This window comes from Lingula anatina, chromosome 2 (assembly GCF_051362555.1).
Source record: "Lingula anatina isolate TDL-2025a chromosome 2, LinAna3.0, whole genome shotgun sequence".
NCBI classification, from domain to species: Eukaryota; Metazoa; Brachiopoda; class Lingulata; order Lingulida; family Lingulidae; genus Lingula; species Lingula anatina.
This window is the reverse complement of record NC_141768.1, coordinates 27,632,266-27,645,444: the sequence shown is the minus strand read 5'-3', so window position 1 is coordinate 27,645,444 and position 13,179 is coordinate 27,632,266. Positions and strand designations below refer to the sequence as shown.

At 36.5% G+C, this 13,179-nt stretch overlaps 2 protein-coding genes across 9 annotated transcripts in view; one reads left to right on the top strand and one right to left on the bottom strand.

Annotated features, from left to right (window-relative positions):
• The window catches only part of LOC106180028 (uncharacterized), a 30,059-nt gene extending 21,024 nt beyond the window's left edge, over window positions 1-9,035 (top strand). Inside the window, exons 28-41 of the mRNA XM_087007299.1 lie at window positions 532-579; window positions 1,017-1,220; window positions 1,928-2,167; window positions 3,130-3,293; window positions 3,767-3,889; window positions 4,320-4,431; window positions 4,817-4,983; window positions 5,251-5,355; window positions 6,206-6,280; window positions 6,590-6,710; window positions 7,041-7,153; window positions 7,276-7,452; window positions 7,752-7,842; window positions 8,206-9,035. Of these exons, the coding sequence (XP_086863425.1) occupies window positions 532-579; window positions 1,017-1,220; window positions 1,928-2,167; window positions 3,130-3,293; window positions 3,767-3,889; window positions 4,320-4,431; window positions 4,817-4,983; window positions 5,251-5,355; window positions 6,206-6,280; window positions 6,590-6,710; window positions 7,041-7,153; window positions 7,276-7,452; window positions 7,752-7,842; window positions 8,206-8,354 (1,889 nt within the window). The 3' untranslated portion in view covers window positions 8,355-9,035. The remainder of the gene's footprint in view (window positions 1-531; window positions 580-1,016; window positions 1,221-1,927; window positions 2,168-3,129; window positions 3,294-3,766; window positions 3,890-4,319; window positions 4,432-4,816; window positions 4,984-5,250; window positions 5,356-6,205; window positions 6,281-6,589; window positions 6,711-7,040; window positions 7,154-7,275; window positions 7,453-7,751; window positions 7,843-8,205) is intronic.
• A 139-nt stretch (window positions 9,036-9,174) lies between these two features.
• LOC106159040 (protein arginine N-methyltransferase 2) overlaps window positions 9,175-13,179 on the bottom strand; it is a 30,377-nt gene continuing 26,372 nt past the window's right edge. For 4 of the 8 annotated variants that reach the window (XM_087007302.1, XM_013535207.2, XM_013535208.2 and 1 more), the window contains one exon: window positions 9,175-11,066. In XM_087007302.1, coding sequence (XP_086863428.1) covers window positions 9,725-11,065 — 1,341 coding nt within the window. In that variant the 5' untranslated portion in view covers window position 11,066 and the 3' untranslated portion in view covers window positions 9,175-9,724. Of the gene's footprint in view, window positions 11,067-12,173; window positions 12,688-13,179 lie in introns of those variants that run through there. The other 4 variants (XM_013535209.2, XM_013535210.2, XM_087007303.1 and 1 more) reach the window with 2 other exon arrangements.

Sequence of the window (13,179 nt, the reverse complement as noted above, 5' to 3'; positions counted from 1 at the left end):
TGTGTGCAAATAATCGCTAGAGATAGTTGTCGCCATAAAATATTGTTGAACAACGCCACACTTCCCTTTGTAGAATACCTGCACATATGGCATGCACATTGGATATATTTTATTCATTACTCCTGGGGGGGGGGGGTTGAGTTATTGGATGATAACTTGACTTCACTCCTCCCAAACCTGTCAGGACACACTGAATGAGAAGAGTTCAGCAGAACACTACACTTTTAAGCACTTTACACTTTTAAACACTGAATGTCCATATTTTACAAATTCATCCTTAATAGAGGAAATTGACATTAACTCATGCTTTAACATACTGACAAATATTTAGCCATATAGTCATGTTACAGGATCTATTGACAGATTTATTTAATATTTTGGAATTGTGCCAGGTATAACCATGCATTTATGAGTATGGGAAGAAAGGCACTGATTTAAAATGTTTGATTTTCTGTATGGTTTTGTCAAAAATTAATAGAGATATTTAAGAAGATTCAGATTGTGTAAGTCTTTCATTTTTCAATTTTTTAGGTCCTGATCTTAGTGTTTGTGATCCTTCAAAAATTTACAATACACCAGGTAAGTTTGGCTGGTTTTAAGTCACAGAGAGTGAATTTCTTTTAATTGATAAAGCCTTTAATCAGTGTATTATTTCATAAATTAGTTTCCAAAGTGGGGTTAAGAAATTCAGTTCAGTTCAGATAGTTTAAAAGAAATGAATTGTTGGTCAAGGAACTATTGGACATATGTTTACATTTCATCATATTTTTTCCAAATTTTACCTTTCTTGAAAATTCACTTTAAAAATTCCACTTTGATGGAGTACAATGGTTTACTGTGGTATGTTAAAATTGCATATACTTTTAGGTGTTTAAGTGAAAATAATTTAAAAAGTAAAAATAATTTTAGCTTATTGCAAAAAGCACTGAGATGCACCAGGTCCTGTAGTGTGGTACTTCAAGAAATATATAGAAATAAAATGACAGTTGATATTATATTATTTTCAAAACTTTCAGGCCCATCATTGCCTGTGCTGCCAGATAAATTTTACACATCTGTCCAATGCAATCTATTCAACAAGAACAAGACGGTAGAGGTAGATGTGTGGTATGACTTCCAAGGCAACAGAGCCGCCATGGCCGAGTACGAGTACGATGACAAGCTGCTGCTTATTTACAACTATGCAGATGATGAGATCATTGAAATAATCACAAAAGAAGGTCAGTGTATTTGTAATACGTAATAGGTACACCATGGTGTATGTTATATATGTACACACGTGCGAACCATGACCCATGCTGACATAATGGTGTGTCTGAACATAAGACATAGTGTAACTTGCGTTCATGTGTGACATCCATGTAAAGATACATTCCCAATGAAACTTTCATCCTACAAAGATCGATCCAACTCCATGGGGACTCTTGCTGAATAGAAGCTTTTTCACTTAGTTTTGTGTTACCAAATGCATGCGAAAGTTAATCACCCCCCAGCAGCTCAAGGAAATGTATGTGTCATTCAGTCAATTTGATTTCCCTTTAGATATAACACATTTGGGTCTTTTGTTCTCAATGTATGGTCTGGTATAATATAATTTTTTCATGTAAAATAATACTAAAGCAATATTTTTAAAAACTATTAAGTAACTTCATGAGATGAAGATCTTTTAGAAACACGAGTCCGATTATTTGATTAAATTTGATAATTTTCATATATTTTTTCATGAATATTTTCATGAACATTCTAGTTAAAAAAACAACTAAAAATGTTGTCAGTAGAGAGCATACGTCAGGTACAGCAAATTATTTCTCTTCAAAATCCCATGGTCTCTTAAACTCAAATCTTTCAGATAATGTATATTCAGCCGAGAAAACATTCATGTAAATTTTCTCTCCTTATTTACATCTATTAAACACCAACATTTCAGATAACCTATGCTCGGTTGAGAAAATCAGCACGTCCCAGTCAAGGCTTCTGTTTGGTTATAACACCACCAGTGGCAAAGCACACATCAATAACCCCTATGCAGTCTTTGCCTTTGGTGGAGATATGCAGGAGATGTATATGGGGAAGACTGTGGTGAGGGGAATGAAGACGGATCACTGGTATGGGTGCACATACAACCCCTATTCCAAGTACACTCTTAGTGTGGATGCGTACTTTTCAGGTAAACAAGGCTTTTGCCTGAGAGCCGTCCAGGACCCTGTAACTCGAAAGCATCGCGCATTGCGACCGAGCACAAGCGTCTCGATTCCATAACTTGCCCATACTCGCCCCATATGATACATTGTAGCATCAGTGTGATATCGCAATGCGCAATTTGCAATACGCAATGCTTTCGAGTTACGGGGCCCAGGTCCTGGTTTCACAAAAAAACTTAAGTCAGTTCACTGGCTTAGTTGACTAGGATTTCCATGAGAGTGCTGTTACACTACTCCTGATAGGGTAAGACTTGCCCTTGTAACCATTGTAATTAAGTTCTTAGCCGGGGAACTTGAGTTAAGTTTTTTTTTTTTTTTTTTTTTGTGAAACCGGGGCCAGCCAACATTAAGACAGCCATAAGCCTCAAAAGATGGTCTATGTTTTCAAAGGCAGCTGTTCAGCTTATGAAATTCCGGGGTTGGGTGGTTGGGTTTGCTTTGGTTGGACTGCCTGTAAACTGATGACCAAATTACAGATTCACATTTTGGATTCCCTCTGCCCCAAATCATGGGGAAACCCCTGCATGTAAATATGGGTGTATTTATAATTAGTATCCTCTGATGTGGCTATGCTGCCCACATCCAGCAGGTATCATATATATCTATTTTTGATAGAATAATGACAGATTTAGATATTTTTGATACTAATTAAAGCATTTCTCTTATTTGGAATCATGTTTCTCTGTATGAATGTAGAAATGTAATTTGTGCGTATATTTCAGTGCCAATATTAAATTTGTGTAAAGGCTGTAAATTTTTGTTGATTTTAGAATATTGCTAAATAATGAAAAATGGAAAGAAAATTTGATATGTTGTCAAGTAATGGATACTGTAGACATTATATTTTGGAGAAATTTATTTTAAGAGACAGTTTCAGTAGATATTTAACTTTTCAAGTGTTAATGGATTCATATATCATGTGTTACAGACATTGCCAACTGGCAAACTCCTCTAGGCCCTGCCGTACCAGTACGTCTGTATATGCAAGGATCAGATCAGAGTGGACCCACACCACGCTACTTTGAACACACATACGACTTCTCCAACTTTAAGCCGGCGACAGACTTCCCGTTTGGGGATGAGCCATTCCAGGTACATGTAACTGACTGGAGCAGGGTGTTTGAGATTGCCTGCTAGTGTGTGTGCGTGCGTGCGTGCGTGCGTGCATGCGTGTTTGTGTGTGTGTGTGTGTGTGTGTGAGAGAGAGAGTGAGAGTGTGAGTGTGTGTGCCTACACATCCAAAATATATATAATATATAATGATGAAGTGCTTGTTATGGCTGAGTGTCAATCTGAAAGTTGGAGTGCTTTAAGTTTTGGTTGTCTTTGGGGCTAATCAGTTTCAGGCGTTTTATCAATTCATGTACTAACAGTAACAATTAGGGATTTAGTGAAAAAATGTACACCACTCTCTCTTTAGGTACCCAAGGAAACAATTTGTCTAGGAATAGTGCCTTAAGTTTCATTTATCTCTGGGGTTAATCAGTTTCAGACATTTTATTAATTCATGTGCAGTAAGAATTAGGGATTTAATGAAAATTCAATGTACACCTCTCTCTTTCTAGGTACCCAAGGGAACAATTTGTCCAGGAAGAGTGAACAACAAGCAGTTTCCACCACTGCCAAACTACTTTAGTTTCACATCAGAGGTGGTTGCTCCAGAGTCAAATACTACAAGTTTTCTTTACGTAAGTACTAGTAACTGATAACAGTGGCTAAAAGTGCACATAAACAGAGATGATCTGTAAAATTATTTCCTACATATTATTGCATTTAATGCCACGTGTTTATTATATTTCTGTGTGATGCTGCTTGTTTTGTGAGTTGCATGGATTTCATGTGTCACGTGCTAAAATGTATTTTCTAACAGGAATCACAAATAATTAGAAAAAAAACTAACTTGTATTCTTCAAACAGATTCCATTTATGAGCCTAATACATAGCATATTGGTAGGGATAATTAATATCTAAAATGTTCGAGAAAACTTCAGTTGTTTTGATTAATTCCATAGTTATATACAAGTATTAATTGCATTGGCAGTGATTTTTCTTTAATGCTAAATTGCAATATAAGACTTAGTTCTAGATTTGATATAATTGAAAATGTTTTCATTTCAGCAAGCTTATGACTATGGTGCCCGTTTGGTGCGTTACGACTACCGCGCTCTCCCTGGTGATGGGAATCCCTTTGGTAACAATCCACTATCAGAGGTCCATGACTTTAATACTGGTAAATGTAATTTTTATACATAGTTTGCCCACCCACCCACACACACACACACACGCACACACACACACACCTTTACAGAGAGAGAAGAGAGAGAGAGAGAGGGAGAGAAATAAAAAGGGAAAAAAAGAGAGAGAGAGAGAGACGTAATAGTTTAACTACCATAGTGTTTTTAACAAAGATGTTCTTACGTAACTTGATTTGCAACTTTTATCTCCAATCCGAACTACTATGCATTTTTACATTTTTCTACATCAACTACTAATTCATCACAACAGTACATATAGTATTCTTGTTCAATCTTTTTTGGGGAGAATTTTGAGAGTCACTGTAAAACGGTGAAATACATAATAAAGATCAATATAAACATTGAATTTCATGATTTCAGGTGTACGGTACATCACAGATACCATCAAAGGGAACTGTTCCGTTCGTCCTATCTCTTCCACATCTTTCGATTCTGTGAATGCGAGTGCATCTACTGTAAGGCTTAGGACTGCACTGGAGTTCTTCGACTATGACAAAAATGTCATAACATATAACTACCAAGGAAAGGTAAGAGGACAAAAGTTTTTAGTGAGACTGCTGGTACTTAGAAATGAAGTGTTGAAAACTACAATAACTTCAAAAAAGATTAAAATTTATGAAAATGATATTTTTGCATACGTACAATTTACCATTGGTAGGTATGATAGCATCATCATTTACCCCAGGAAATATATTTTATGGTACTTTTTCTCCCAAAAATGAAGAGTTGTTAACCCTTTAAACTCGACCAATGGGATTCTTATTCTTTATGTAATCTCACGTGATGAATTTCAGCGTAAAGTACGTAATATGGTTGTGGATGTGTATGCAGCCAAGCGCACCAACTGGCCTCCCATATGTCCTGATTGTACCTCTATATGGGAGTGGTCCTTCCAAAGTGTGAGTATTACCAGTATAGTACAAGATCAGTTATAAACAGAGACAGGCTGTTTAACGTTTCATGTGTATATCTCCTAGTTTTGAAGGATTTTTAGATGCTTTGTAGACATGCTTCATAATAATATATTTTAATACTTAAAAGTGGATTCCAGTAACATGCAAAGAATGGATACCTAATAGTTGTAACAACAGCACAGGATGTCAAAATGTAAATTATGATTCATACTGTTGAGATATGTTAAAAGGCAAAAATATTAAATCTCATACTGGACAACTGTAAGATGTCCTTGTGATAAAGGACAAAATGTTGGAGTCTCTACATAACATCTACATGAGTGTCCAGTATGAGATTTAATATATAATTTGCCTTTTGTACATCAAAGGATGCTTATATGATACAGTTGGAACGGATGTTCCTATGCTTGTATTTTTTCATGCTGCATGATGAAACATAGGTTTTGTTTGGAGCAGTTTGATTTCGCTACATCAAGTATAAGACTGGGTTCCCACAGATTTAGATTGATCCATCTGGATTGACCTAACTCCCTGGGGGTTCATGCTAAATTGTGGTCAGCTTACGGGAGCCATGCGTGCACAAAAATTAATTACCCCCTCACAGCTTTTAGTAGGCAGGACAGACATTTAAGCTGGTTAAGCTGATAGCAATCTAGTGAGACTCCCCAGGGGGATAATTCGATCTAAATATCTGTGGGAATGGTCTCTAAGATGTTTACTTCAACTGAGAAATATTAAATACAAGATGCTGGAATAACGGAAGTCAGTCAGGAAAAGGCGATTGTTTTAAAATCATGAAATAAATGTCTGTTTAATAAATCCCTTCTGCTTCCAGCCGGAGTGGACCCAGTACAGTGGGCGTCTGGATGAGGGAGGAGAACCTGTCATGATAGAGATCAAGCTCCCTGAAGTAAGGGTTATGTTTGTTAAACATTGGAATATGTAGAAAAAATTGGGGCATAAAATAATTTGATTATCTGAATTATTTATTTATTTATTTGTTTATTTATTTATTTTTTGCTACGTGAAGCTAAGCAAATTACAAACAATTAATTTTGATTTGGATGAATTTTTATTTTCGAAAAGATTTTTGTAAAATTTTTCTTTCTCGCACAGTTATATAAATATTATATGCTTAAAACTATATGAAAACAATTTGAATTTGAATATGTGCATTTTACTAACAAAATGCCTAATTCTATCAATTTTCCTCCTTCAGTTGAATCTTCACTACATTTATAACATAATCAACTTTAATGAAGATGAACCTTCTTTAATGGAGTTTGATATAAGTCAGTGCTATTCAACAAGAAGAAGGCATTTCCAATTTGAATTGCCAGGTATGCCAGAGAACGTCAAAACTTTGTGAATGGGTTTCTCTATGTCTTACATGAGATAACTTACAGAACTCTGTCAAGCAATAATAATGATGAAAATAATTAAGGTTTAAAAAAATGGTGCTCTGTGCTCTTCTCTGAGTGTTGTGTACAATTTAAAGATTAGAATTTAAAATTCTAAAACATACCATCTTAAATTGCTTTTTTTTTACCAATAGAAGTAACATAATATCAAAAGCTGACACAGTTGCTGATGCCTTTTCATTCTTTTATTATATTTGCTGACTTTCTTCCTTTTTACTTATCTTACTTACTGTCTGTATGCCATTATAGGGGAGGGCAAACCTTTGGTAGAGGCAGTTGGAATCAAGGTGTTCAAATATGCAGTAATGCTAGGAGTGGCAGGACAGTGTGGGATATCAAGTATTAGAGTCACTAACATTGTGGTGAGCATAAAAAGGATAGGAATGTGTATCTTCTAATTATCATTGCAAAAAAATCGAAAATCTGCCAATAGTCAAAAAGAAAAAAAATCTTATTACAGCATGCTTTCTTTGCTGTTGTGTAGGTGGATTATGATACCAAAGAGGGGGTCCTGGTGTATTTTACCATGCTGGACAAGGCCCCAATCACTGGAGATGTTCCAATGAAAAAACCAGAAGTCGACCTGGATGTGGCAGCAGAAATATTCACACTGGCCATCAACAAAGGGAATTTCTCAATTCTGCTGCTGAACTCCACAAATGTAAGTTTAGTTTCTTACATTTTCAGTTTTCTGACTAATTATTTTTTAATCTGAGTCATATGTATATTCTTCTTGAATTTGGTCATGGAATATTTTGTCAATTGTATGTGATGTGAAGTATGAAATATATTGATTTTCTGTTCTGAGTTTATTCATACAAGTGACTTCATAAAAATGCAGCTGAAATATCCTTTCAGGATAGTTTTATTGGTAATTAATCACCAGAATAATTGTACAGAAGTATGAAAAATTGTTAGCCAAGTAACAAATTAAGTTTACATCTATTTACACCATTATAGGCCTTTAGTCTGTATGCTAAGCCTTACTCAATAAAGGAGAATGAACGGGCAGCAACAGCGAGTCCAGTAGTGCAACAAGGCTTGACTACAGGTATTTTAGTTATTTATACGGTTATGGTAAAAGAAGCACATACTAATAACTCCATTAGGCATCTTAGGGACCAATATATATATATATATGGTATATATATATAATTTTGAATCATTTAGTGATAATTATCATATGGATGGCCAACGAGTTGCCATGCTTTGGAATGATCGAAATTGACATGTAATTTGGATCTGATTTTATGGTTATAAAAGTCATCTTAAAAGTGGTGTCAGACAAAGGAAATATAAAGGTGTGTTTTTTCAGTGATTTAGCACTTTTATGCCACAAGAATGAATGAATAACTAATGTCTCTTTTTCCATAAAATACACTCTAAGGTTTCATGCTGTTTTTTATTCTCCCAGGTCAAGCCACGGGTCTTGCCATCGGATTGTTCGTGCTCGGGATCTTTTTAACTCTAGCCGTGGTTGTGTTGGTCTTTAAAATGAGAAGCGGATCTGGCATGTTTTCACCACAGAGACTAGACGAAGTGGAGCTCCATCCATCAAACTAAAACGAATAGAGATATTTCATCCTGAATTTAATTAAAAAGCACAACACGGACGAGTTGCAGCAAGCAGAATTCAGCAAGGAAGACATTGTGTTAGTTGAGATGGATCAACCAACACATTTTAGCTCAGGCTATTTTTTTTTTCGGCGAACGGGCGTCGCGGACAATTTTGACTCCAGTGTTTTTAATGTTTATCTGGAACGATGTTGTTACTGAAGCACTGAAATGGTAATAATTTTATAGTCATAATAATGATCACAAAATGCTCTGGTAATATATATGGTAAGGAATAAATTTTCCAGGAATTGTAAGATTTTGTACAAAAAATTCGGTGTTCCTAAATGTTGTTAATTGTTTACGTCACGTGCACATTTTAAATAAGTGTGATAAACGATAAGGCTATTAATCAAGGACAGTTTGCTGATTTACTTAGTTTCTTCTCTACTCCCTATTACGATACATGAACCTCATTCATGCCTTTTATAAAATGCGACTTCAATATTAATTGTCTGTTATGTGCAGTATGTAGGCAATATACTTTTAAGCTTCTTCAGTTGAGAGTTAGAATTCAAGCAACATGTACATACAAACATCGTAGTTCAGTGGAATATTTATCATGTCCTTTATGTTTCCTATAAGTAAATTATTTTGTTGAAATAAGGAATAAATACTCTTACCACTGACGATGATCTGTTTTTGTTTCAAGAACCTCATCAAAGATGAAAGGTGCGATTCAATTTTCTCATTAAGACTGCTGTTCTGTTGCAACATATATACTATTTTATAATATATTACTTTTCAAGTGGCACAAAGAAAAAGACCCAAAATTTTCAGTATTTATTGGCACTGGAAACAACATTTACATAAACCTCTCATTTCACGTAGCGCATAAAAGAAAGGGCAATTAAAATATAGGTGTATCACATGTATACAACTTGAAGTTACTTTAGCACCATTTTGAACATTTTTACCTAAAACTGAGCTCATAAACACATACGCTTAAACAAATATCAATCAAATTAACATGGTTTCTTTCTGATAAAATTTCCAATCAAAAACAAATAACCGACGCCAATTCCTAACATAAGCCACGACCTCGACGTCTGTAATCGACAGAAGTTCAGAATTTGACATTCATCAACAGATTCGTGACAGAAGAACTTTCGAAGAAACACATTCTCATTTATCGGTAAGTCTAACCTGTAACGATTGAGCAACGGAGAACGACCTGATATTTACTCATGGGAATGGACCCTATTGATAATCAATAAAACTGGACGGCTTACATCGGAAAAAAAATCAATTCACAATAAGACTGGTTAAGTAAATGGAATAACTAATCGCCTTTATTGTGGTGCAGACCATTATTATTATTATTCAAGTTTGCTCGCCTGCCTTTCTAGCACCTTGGTCTGCAGTTCCTCGGTTATTTGATTCAGCTCCTGAACGTCTTCTAAAAGGTTACTCACTTCCCTCTCGCGAAGCTGTTGCTGGCGGTAGGCCTTCTTTAGAGATTGGCTGGACTGTGGAAGATCATTGTACACGGAGTACAGGTCCGGTGTTGCCGGTTGGAAAACGATGTTCGGCATCTCCACGATCAAGCTTTTCTTTTCTGGGGAAATACGCGGAAACTCGGTGTAACTGGCTACGATTTCGTGCGACCGTGACATCGCTTTCATTTTTGCCTCTAGTGTTCTGTCTCTGTTGAGTTCCGTTTCTGATCTTTTGTTCCCCTTTCTTGACACCCCTCTTGAGGTTTCTTCTTCATTCGGGTATTTTACCAGTCTATGCGAACCGCCGCTGGAAGAAAACGCTGTCCAATCCGAATCCACGCAGTCTCGATAGGGGTCCTCCGTTGGCTGAAAGTCGGATTCAGGCGTGGTGGAGGGGACGTAAAATTGCCCTCTGACGTGGTACTCCTCTTGGGCTTGGCGCACCGCATCGATAACATCGGTGACTCGGTCGTAGCTATGAGCTGTTGGAGCCAGCTCCAAATGTGCTTTCGGCTGGCGAGAAACCGCTCTCGCCCCGACGCGCTTAAACAGTCCGGTTTGAGCATCTTTCTTATAGATAGGTCCATGTGGAGCTTCTGGGTGGACAGTTAAATCCATTTTATCTTTGTGTGCCTGTGATTGTTTATTCGTCTGGTGTCGAGAGGGTAAAATTCGTCTTTCTAAATTAGGTATACTTTGCGACGGTTTCAAAAGTTTTTGCAAATTAACAAGTTTTGCCTCGTCTACAGATTTCGAGAACAGTCGTGTATGTAGATCGCCGTCTGATTTAGATTTATTACTCAGTTCCGGAGCACTGTTCGTATTTCTCTCTGGTCTGTGAAATGGTTCTACAAGCTGTTTTCCTTCTAAAGGATCCAACTTCGGTGGGCTTCTTTGACGCACAGGGCCCGCCCGACGTCTATTCCTCTCCAACTTTTCCAAAAGAATCTGGCGTTGGCGATAGGGAAAAGTGTCAAGAAATTCGTCGGGCGGTTTCTTGATTTTTGCCCGATGTTTCGGGTGCTCTCTTCCTAGAGAATTCACTCTCAGTCTCTCCATCGCGTGAGAGAGATTTTCCTGTTCTTGGTTGATAAGTTCCTCTCGCAGTTTACTTAGGCGGCCCAAATACTCGGCTTGGTAGCGGGGGGTCTGACGAACGTCCGCAAACCATTGCTGCATTTTCTCGCTAGACCAACCAGCCAGCCCTGCCTTTTCCATCATTCTGTAAAATAAAACACAATTTTCAATTAACTCTTGTCATAAACGTGCGATAAAAAATGAATGTACGACACTATTACCAATACCTTACCTTTTCCATCATTCTGTAAAATAAAACACAATTTTCAATTAACTCTTGTCATAAACGTGCGATAAAAAATGAATGTACGACACTATTACCAATACCTTACCAATACCCTTTAGTCATAGCGTAAAGTTTCGCTATTCTTTCACTCCTACAGTTCAAACAGAGGTAAGGTGATACCAAAACAATAAAACACATTTGGTATCTAATCGGGGAGATGAAGGTTGACTTGGCACACAAGCAAGTCTGTATGTGTCCAAAATCAACATCATAACGTCGCCGGTAATATATAACAGTGAATGAAAAAAAAAAAAAGATAAAAAAGTTTATTTACAAAATGTACTAAGAAATAGCTCTCCTCTCAACTTTCTTTTTTACCTGAACATGTTAGATCAATAAAACTAAGGATCAATTCCACCAGTGTCTAATTTAATGTCAATACCGCCCTTGTGACGAAAAGACACCTATTTAAACAAAATATTATGGCACATAATTCAAACTGGAAATCAAAATCGACGCGTAAAAAAAGGCTTTTTTTTTTTCATAGAATACCTTTACGACCAGGGTTTAAATCATTTCACATCATAAATGCGTGTTTGACATTACGTCATTCAAATATGTAGAAAATATAAACCCTTGGTTAATTACATTTCGCACCAGCAGTCGACTTAATGATAAACACCAGACTTTTAATCCACCAAATAAAATATTACATTAGTATGATATAACCTTTTTAGTTCTAAAATAGGCGTGGTTATATGCTTCCAACAAAATCCGCTTAAAATATTACCTTACAATAAAGACGGCAGCATTTGGCGCAAAACGCTTCTCTTTTACGAATTCTAGCAACGTTTTCACCGACTTTTTCTTATAAACTAAGAAGTCAACTATCAACAAAGCGATAAGTAAAGCCAAACCAAATATGGTCTTAATCTGGCATGATAGTAGATATGAACAATATACGATACAATATATAATTATGCATAATAACAATAAACCTTACGTACACGTTACGAAAACACATACCCTGCATCATGGTTCGGTCCCCTGCCTATCAAAATTAAATCATCAAAATTGGGCGTTTCGTTATCTTCACTCTGCATTTTCACCATCCTTAAAGCTTTCCATTCAAGAACCAAGTCAGCCTGGACATCTTTCAGACATCCTATAATATGTTAATGATTCAAACTAATACGACTACGAGCTCCAATGTTCAGGGTTTAAGCCCACGGGTATTTTAAAATCCCACTCACGACTTTCTTGAATCCTGCAGGGAATTTCGCATAGAAACGTAGTTGTTATTCCTATTCAAAATGCTTTTGTAGCGTCACACTGTATTACCACACTGATTTCAAATTGATTTGTAATGATAAATTAACAGAGGATATTCAAGGATCAGCAATAATTTAGGTTGCAATCTTGTTCAATCTGATATCACAAGAACTTAATTTGTTGCTTAACAGCGACTCCATATTAGCATAAATCTTCCACGCAGAGACCACAGCAATTTCTGAAACGTTGTTGTCCTGATCTTTACTCCAAAATAAAAAAGCCCTACTATTACGTGATCTCACGCCCTCTATCATCTGCTATTCCTATCCCATTAAATGGAGTAGAAAATTGCGTTGACATCTGAAATGACTCCCTTTCAGACCACAGACCACTCGGTCCCATTCACTTTTTGTCAACTGATGGAGTTACATTTGTATGCAGAATCAATACTCCTCTGTTGCTAGCACCTGGGAAAAGGGGCAATATGTCAACTTGGCACGGAGATTGGACGGTGCCAAAATACAGCCTGTCTTTTTGTTGGAACGTGTCACAGCGTGGCGCTTCAATTAAGTTGCTTATTGCAACGGGTTGATTGGTATTGGAAACTGATAATCAGCTTGAGGATAATCATTGCTTGAGGTAGTATTTCAATATATAATGCACACCTACACGGAATCGTCCAAATTCAAGCACTTGGAGGCAAATGTAAAAAAAAAAAAAATTCTATTACGGCGTTAAAAATCATACCTTTGTCATCACT